Source organism: Geotrypetes seraphini, chromosome 2 (genome assembly GCF_902459505.1).
Source record: "Geotrypetes seraphini chromosome 2, aGeoSer1.1, whole genome shotgun sequence".
Classification (NCBI taxonomy): Eukaryota; Metazoa; Chordata; class Amphibia; order Gymnophiona; family Dermophiidae; genus Geotrypetes; species Geotrypetes seraphini.
This window is the reverse complement of record NC_047085.1, coordinates 131,056,232-131,065,281: the sequence shown is the minus strand read 5'-3', so window position 1 is coordinate 131,065,281 and position 9,050 is coordinate 131,056,232. Positions and strand designations below refer to the sequence as shown.

At 42.7% G+C, this 9,050-nt stretch overlaps 1 protein-coding gene across 1 annotated transcript in view; it reads left to right on the top strand.

Annotated features, from left to right (window-relative positions):
* The first annotated feature begins 6 nt into the window (after positions 1-6).
* DSG2 (desmoglein 2) overlaps positions 7-9,050 on the top strand; it is an 81,070-nt gene continuing 72,026 nt past the window's right edge. Inside the window, exon 1 of the mRNA XM_033933774.1 lies at positions 7-252. Coding sequence (XP_033789665.1) covers positions 202-252 — 51 coding nt within the window. The 5' untranslated portion in view covers positions 7-201. The remainder of the gene's footprint in view (positions 253-9,050) is intronic.

Genomic DNA, 9,050 nt, shown 5'->3' with positions numbered 1-9,050 from the left:
GCTTCGTGTCACCTGGAGACCAGCTTGTGACGTCACCCACTGGCTCAGGTGGGAGAGGGGAGCGCGCGAGCGCCCCTCCCCTTCCCCCTTCCGCGGGTGGAGCGTTATCGATACCGCCGGTGCCCGATGAGCAACCGGGGGTTAATAGCGCGGCGCGCTGTAGTGTGAAGGACGTCCCCCGGCTTTGGTGTTCGTCTGGCTATGGTTTCCAATGTGGCGGCAGCGCTCGGCGCTTACCTTCTGCTCCAGACGGTGAGTGAGGCGTTTTGCTTTTCCCACTGTTTCTTTTCTGGAGCGGTCGGACCGTCGGTAAAGTTATGCCGCTTTTTTGAGCGTGAGGCCCAGAGACTTTTTGTGCATTACAGATTCCGACGGGGTAGGCACGGTGAATGTTGCCTGGGCAAGCAAAAACAGTCCTGGCAGTTGGCTAACTCTTACCGGGAAGTTAAACGTGTATTGTACTCGCACACAAAAACACCCTGACAGTGTTGCTGTAGGCAAGATCGTGCTGGAGCACCTTTTAATTGTAATGGTGCCTGAAGTTTAGCCACACCCTACGAGAGCAGAAAGTGTTGTGGTTTTGTTTTGTTTTTTTTTCGGCTGCTGACTGGCTTAGACGGCTCTAGTTTCGGATTGCAAGACTAATACAGCTTGTCTCAAAACAAAGGGTGACAACTTTGATGCATCATTTATGGCTGGATCTGTTAAAAGACTAGTTAATGATCTCTTATGTAGGGTCCACAAACTCATGCTAAGTAAATGGTTATACATAAATACTTTTAAACTTGTTCAATATGTCGAAAGTTTGGGAGCGAAGAGGCTGCATTCTGATTAGCTTCTAAACTGAGCTTTAATCACTAGAAAATATGCATTCGATTAGACATAATACTAGCACTATTTCATTTAAAATGACTTGCGAGGAAGTGGATTTTGTTAATTAAATCTATTAATACATGCTTAGTTCCTAGAAAAAAAAATGCACTAGTGTTGAGGTTGGTTTGTGGTTTTGGTTTTTTTATACATCCTGTTGGTATAGCAGCAATGTCAAAAAGGAGAGCATTTGGTTTTTTAAGGCTTTCACAGGAAGTTCACAGCTTTATTAGACTTTCTTCATGTCTAAGATAAATTATTTTTAATTGAATTGGTAAGGGGAAAAGCCTTAAAGGCTCTTATATTTCAATGTTTCATGTCAAAATATTCTGCTTCACTAGGACATGTGTGCTTCTTAACAACAACAAATTGAAGTTCTCAGCCATATATCCCCATGCATTCATCACTTGGAATGATGATGTTGGGACAACAGAAATTTTCTTGACTAGGTCTCAATTGTTAGATCTGGAGTCTAGCTATCCACAATAAATCATGAGTGATCTGTAGGCTCATATAACACTGACATTGCTTATTTAAACCAGGTCAATAACGTAACATGTAATAGCAAGAAGAAAAAAATATCCCTCAACTGTGTTAAATGATCTTGTATCTACAGTGTATATGCAACTACTAGGCTGATTTATTTTGACTAGGCTAAATAACAGCCTGAAATTTGAAACCACTGTTTGGAGGGGCCAAATATTGTTACTTTGCATTACAGTATGTGCTAAAGCTTGGCACACAGTTTTCTAATACAAGCATAACTCAACAATTTTGCAAATTATTGTTGTTTAAAAAGTGCACTTTCAGCAAAAACAGTGCATACCACTGCAGTAAGACGCAGCCATGTGCAACATCAGAAGTAAACTATCTAGCTCCCTTCCTGTCAGTGTGAGCAGGGCAATATCTCAACATGCTGGCACAATGAGAGAGACTGAAATCCTCCAACTCATCCCCCTGCCCCAAAGTAAAATCCATAGTGGCCCATGGGCTCTCTAGCCTTTCCATGACCCGCCATGGGGGACTTGCGGCAGTCCTCTTAATAGTCTTGATTCTTTCAGACACCTGTAAGTGCACCTTTAAAGTTGGGAGACAGGAGCAATTCACACTTGTTCCTCCCTTTGTGTTCTATCTTGGAAAATGACAGCACCTGTCCTCTTCCAATGCATTGCTTCTGTCTTCAACTTTAAGGGCCTGTTTTACAAAGCTGTGCTAGCGGCTGCAGTGCAGTAACGGCCCTGAAGCCCATAAAGATTTAAAGGGCTTCGGGGATGTTGCAGCATGGTCCATCCAGTCTGCCCAACCATACATGCACTATAAATCGATCATTTAATTTAAATGGTCCTTTTTCTTAGATATTTCTGGGCCAGAAACCCAGATTCTGGTTATATGATCTCTGTGGGTAGTTGGTTCCATAGTTCTGTGATTTCATAATTAAAAGAATCGTCTTATACTTTACCTTTTCAATGATGGCAATGATAATATCAAGCGATCAGAGTCCCGATGTATAGCAGATCTGCCTAGTAATTCAGTAAATCTGAGGAAACTCTTAGGAGTTTCTCCATACAGGGTTTTGAATGTTAGGCAGCATAGTTTAAATCTGATGCGCTTTTGTATTGAGAACCAGTGTATCTCTTTAAACTCAATGGAGTGATGTGATCAAATTTGGATTTATAGAATGAGTCTCGCTGCATTGTTCTGTATCAGTTGGAGTTTATTAATTAATTTCTTTTGAATACCTAATAGTGCATTACAGTAGTCTAGTAGTGGTGGTGTGGTTGATTTGTACAAGTAACCTGTAATGTTGGTAGTAAAAATATGGTTTGACCCTTCATAACTGTTGTTGTGTGAAGAATGTGTTGACTAGATTGTTGATATGGTTTTTGAATTTCAGTGAGCTATCTAAGATAACTCCTAGTACTTTTGGAGGACTTTTCAATATTAAAATTTATTCTGTTCATTAATTTGATGGAAGATAGGATCAGGTGTGTTTGTATTCCAAACCATAGAAGTTTGGGGGGGGGTCTGTGTTTAGTTTGAGTTGGTAATTCATTGATCATTTTTGTACTTCAGGACTTTTGCTAGTTTGGTGGTTCAGGTCAACAGAGATTAGAAGAAAGATGTCATCTTCATATAACCATTCACCTAAGGTTTTTAGTGGTACACCACACCGGAGAGACCATTGGTTGGAGTAAATTCCATCCTTCAGTACTTTGTATTTTCTATTTGTAAGGAAACCTTGAAACCACTGTAGAACAATTCCTGATATTCATAATTTTGATAGTTTGTTTAATAGTAGATTGTGATTTACTGTGTCAAATGCAGCAAAGACATCAAATTGCAGTAGCAGTATTTGTTGACCTGAGCTTAAAGCTGATCTCACCCTGGATATGTTGTATGTGTTTTGTATGTCCCTTTGCTATCCTTTAAAACTGGTGTTCTCAACCCAGTCTTCTAGGCACACCTAGCCACTCAGGTTTTCAGGATACCCACAATAAACTTGCATGAGATAGAATGGAGGTAGTGCATGCAAAGTTAATCTCATGCATATTTATTATGAGTATCCTGAAAACCTAAGTGGCTTGGTGTGTCCAGAGGACTGGGTTGAGAACACCTGCTTTAAAAAAAAAGTTAGTTCCCTGTATGCAAGTCATAAACAATTTGAGGGATGCTACTTGCAAGACTTTTTCTTGGTGGGCTATCGATGAAGGGGTTTGCCTTTACCTTCCCCACTCAACTTTACTCCCCAGCTAAGGTCAGGTACATACTGACAAAGTAGCTGGCTGGAATCTTATTGTGGGAATAAAACTCAAGTCACAGGCACAGTAGGCAACTGTCCTACCAATTACACCACAAGGCCAGTCACTGTCATTTTAGTAAACCGGTTTTACTCATGATTTTCCTCTGCTTAGAAGTCTTTCTGTGCTAGGGAGGAAAATCTTGAGAAAATGCTTTTGACTACAGAATGATGCACTAGAAATATTTTGTTGCTGGCCACTTTGAATTGATTTAAGTTGCCTTTAGAATTAGATGAGTATTAACAGGGGATCATTATCCTCATAAATGGAGCTTAGTGCCCAATGTTTAATTCTGTATAACTTCATATTTACCTCTTTACCTTATTACATACCGTATTTTTCACTCCATAAGACGCATCCTAGATTTAGAGAAGGAAAAACAAAGAAAAAAATATTCTGAACCAAATTGTGCCTCTGAACCCAGCCCCCTAGAAAAATAGACAAATATTCTGCAGCAGACAGATTTTGATCACTAAATTGAAATTCTACCTTTGTTGTCTGGTGATTTTGGGTTGCACTAGATCTTTCTTTTTTTTCTCTTTCCTTTCTTCCTTACTTCCTCAGGCCCAACAATTATCTCTCTTCCCTCCCTCCCTTCCTCCTTCCTTCCTGAGTTCTTGCTCCCTCACTGCTTTCCAGCCTTTGTCCTTCCTCCCTCCTTCACAGAAGCCTGACAGCCCGCCTCCCTCCCACTCCGAAGCCTGCATGCCTTCCTCCCTGCTACGTCGATTCCTCTTCCCTGGTCTGCCACTTGCCCACTGCTGCCGCAACTCCATGCAGCCTTCTTTCCTCCCTGCCATGCCAGTTGCTCCTCCCTGGTCCGCCACTCGCCCATTGCTGCCGCAACTCCACAAAGCCTTCCATCCTCCCTGCCACGCCGATTCTTCCTCCCTGGTCCGCCAACAGACGCTGCCATCACTGCAGAACGACCCCTCCGAGCTCCACCACCCTTCCCTCCCCTGGAACCAGACTTTTTAGCAGGCGCCATAAGGAGCACAAAAAAAACCTTCACCAAACCCTGGATATACCCCATCCTACCAACACCCCACTACCCCAAATAACCAGAGGCTCACCCCACTACCCCAAATAACCAGAGGCTCACCTCCCAGGCCATAAACCAGTGCCATTAGCACAACCGCACCAAGCTACCTCTCCCCCTCTTGAACACACACACACCCCTGAACTTGCCACAGGAATGATCCTCAAGGCCCCACCCCAGGAACTGCAGTACTGCCCACCTCTCAGGAGCCCGAAGATCCCTCCACAAAAGATCAAAAGCCGGCTCCTCTGACCAAAACAAGGCTCCTGCACTCCTGGACCACAGAGCACACCCACTGCCGACACAGCAGCTGCCGACTCCTGCTGCTGACAGGGCAAAGCGGCTGCCGACTCCTGCTCGCAACTCCACGAAGGGCAGGTAGCTTGCAATCGGGCCCACAAGCCTTCCTCCGATGTCAATTCTGATGTCGGAGATAAGGTCTGGGCCCTTCTCTTCCTTTACTGTAGCAGCGAGCAAGTAAGAGGGTGGTGAGGGGATGGCGGGGTGGCGACGAGCAGCAGAACGCCAGTGGGGTGGGGGGGGCGCGGAGGTGTATTCACTCCATAAGACGCATCCCCTTTTTGGGGGTGGAAAAAGTGTGTCTTATGGAGCGGAAAATACGGTAACATTGTTGTAAAATATGCTCTTTTTTGAGACAGTGTGATCATTTCAGAAGGCATATGTGGTACTTCTCTGTGTCGATCTATCCTTGCAGATGTGGAGTTCTATTGGACCGGATTGAAGATTGGACTTAGAAACTTATTTGTATATTTTAATTTTATTCTTTTTATTTCTTTTCTCTTTTTTTTATTATTTGAATTGTACCTTTCCCTCACAATTCTTGGAATTTTGTTATATTTTTCTATTTTAATAATTGTTTATTCAGGTACTTTAGCTAGATTGTGAGCCTTCGGGACAGATAGGGAAGTTCTAAGTACCTGTATTTTATTGTAAACCGCTTAGATCTGTAATATACTTAAGTGGTATATCAAATGTTAATAAAACACAAACATTTCAGAAGGCATATGTGGCATTTATACCTACATGTCTGACATTTTATAAAAGCCAGAATTGTGTACGCTTCTCCATCCTTATTCACTGTGATAGGGGATTAACAGAACTGCAAATAACTTTTTCATATGTTATTCGCTGTTTTCTATTAAAAACCATCGTGAATATGGCGAAACCACGAATAACATGGTGGGAGACCTGGCCTGTTCCTGAAAGAGAGGCAAAACACGGTGAAGAAAGTGCTAGGAATCAGCAATTTTCTCGGTAAACGCTTGGAATCGGCGATTTCTCTATGCAAGCTGTCGTAATTTGGGGGGGGAGCCATCATGCTAAAAACCGTGAATAATCGAAACCGCGAATGCTGAAACTGCAAATATGGAGAAGTGTATATGCATGCTTGTCAGCATTTATATTTACTCATCTTGGACGTCCAGCTTTGTGACATCCAGCACTTAGACAAATAAGTGGTACCTATATGCATGGGTTATAAAGGCCAGCTCCTGACCGGGGCAATTATTATAATTCATGTGCTCAAAAAACAAAGCAGCATCACTCAGGGCTTTGAACTTTCTTCGTAAAATGGCTTTGCTGATGCATATGCTGTCAGCTTTGCATGTAATTCCCATGGTTTTCTAGGCACTTTACAAAAGGCTTCCTGTTTTGTGAGGCTTCTTGACAAACTCAACCAGCAACACAGGTCTCTAAACATCGAGGCAGGCTTTCAGAAGGAATCCTGTTTCTTCAAGACAATGCCACTTCTCACAAGACGGCTATTACACAGCAGAAACTGACAGATTTTCACTTGGGTGTTCTGACACACCCAGCCTACTTGCCCAATTTGGCCCTTTTGACTACTACCTCTTTCCTGACCTCAAGAAACACCTCAAGGGAAGAAAGTTTTCAAGCATTGAGGATGATGCCACATTAGCTGCAGACAAGTGGTTTGCAGCACAGCCAAAATAATTTTTCTTGGATGTTTTAAAGAAATTGGAACAAAGTCATAAGTGTGGGGAGCTCAGTGGTGAATATGTAAGTTACCATATATACTCGAATATAAGTCAAGACCCCCATTTTTCCCCCCCAAAAGGAGGAAAAATGATTGACTCAAATATAAGATGGGGGCTTAATATTCAAGTGCCCTGACCGACTCTGCATCCAGCCTCCCTCACTCGCTGCCAGGCTCTGCATCCTGTCTCCCCCCCCCCCCCCCTCAAACTTTCCTGTACCATATCCCTTCCGATGCTTTGCAGGCCTCCACCGAGCCTACCGTGTGACCCGTTGGGGGCCGGATATGAGCGATCCCCTTTCTCCTGTCCTAGCCAAATCCAAAATAAACCCACTCACATCCCCCATCTCCCTCATACACCTCCGACTCCTCTGTGGCCTCATGGTGGGTGAGTTGAGAACTCTCAGCAGCCAATCAGCCAGCTGCCTCGAATGGAGCAGGACGGCAGGAAGATCGCTCCTGCTCTGTGCACCTGCTGGCTACAAGGGGCCCGAAAGGTAGGTGGGAGGGGGGTGTAGTTCTCAATTTCAGCAGGCACAGGAGGTAGAAGGGATTCCTCCTGTCCCGTCGACCACGAGGCCGCTGAGGAGGCGGAGGGTTATGGATTCGGCCGGGACAGGAGACTGGGGGATCCCTCTTGTCCCAGCCCACCGCTGGACCACCGGGTCTTGTGGCATGACCTATGGAGGTCTGTAATAGGTCCGGGAGGGGGGCGGGTAGGCAATGTCCTTAATATAAGCTGAGACCCCCATTTTTTGGCCCAAAAATCTTGGCTTATATTTGAGTATGTACGGTAAATAATTTTTTTTTTCAATCCCATAGCTGCTTGTTTTCTTTAGAAAACCAAAGCCTTATCAGCGCCCCTTCATATATGAATACTTATAAGCTTATTTTGTATGATTTTGAGTAGCTCCTAAACTGAGCATTAATTATGTAAAATGTTTCTATGAAAATATTTATTTAGAAAAACTTACTATATATACCACCTTTTAACTGAGAAATTGCAAGCCAAGGCGGTGTACACACTATTAAAAATAAAACATAACATATGCATTGGTTTAGACTTGAAACTTGAAAATACCAGAAATATTTCATTTTAAATTACTTGTGATGGAAGTAAATGTTGGCAATGAAAAAATGAACGTACGCTTGGTTCTTGTAAAACTTACACTTTTTTTTTTTTATCATTCATATTCTGCAGCCATTTATTATATTATTAGTCCTGTTACTGGGATTCAATTTGTCATCTCCAAGTTTACCTCACTCTTTGTATTTATGCTAATATTTGGTCATTTTACTATTATTCTTGTAGCAAAATTTTAAGTTTGTCAAGCTATACACCGTTTTAGGTGAATCTATTCATAACACACACACACCCTGCCCCCAACACACACTTTTTTAACAAAATCATAGCGTGTTTTTTAGTGCCAGCCGTGGTGGTAACAGCTCCAGCACTCATAGGAATTCTGTGAGCATCGGAGCTGTTACCGCCACGGCTAAAAGGGGGGGGGGGAAGATGTCTAATAAATCCCAATAAAAATGCATCACATGAGCTGCAATTCTGCTGTCCTCTTCAGCTTTCCTTAAGGCCTCTGTGTTTTGATAGGAGGGATGAACTGCAAGCTAATTACTTTTTTTTTTTTTTTTTCTTGAACCCCCCCCCCCCCCAACACCAATTGGGGATTCTGATCCACAGTGTGAGCACTTGCTTAGTTTATCTGTAGCTTAATCCTGCTTCTGCTGACCCTGTCCCCTCTTAAGAAAAAGATGTCTAGGTTGTTGAAACAACTTGAGCTTTACAGGTTCAACAACTGGAGTGGAGTATACTTTGTTTTGCCCAAAGGGCATTGACAGCACTGCGTTGTCATTTTTCCAATCCTAAACAAACGATACCATCTGTCTCTCTCTCTCTCTCTGTGGTATTTTGCAGAAGTCTACAATTCAGAAATGAGCTTACTTAGGCAAGAATTAAGATTGGACTAGAGTGTGTGTGCAATTTCACTTTATTAATATAATTGCATCCCAGTTTGGAAATATTGCTCATGTGAAGACAAGTTTTAAGATGTTGCAGCTAGAAGATGTTTGCTGCTATTTATATTGCCACCAAGCCCTCTGCAAAATGGTAACAAGCCATCAATAAATGTTCAGTGTGTTTTAAAGCAGTGTTTCTAAACTTCTTCAAGCCAAATACCCCCTAAGTCTAACAAGTATCAACCTAGTATCCCGCCCAGGCTCCGCACACATAATAGTACTAATTGTAATGCAATTTCTTCCATCCAATTTTTTTTTTCATATACACACAATATTATCTTAATACATAATGGCA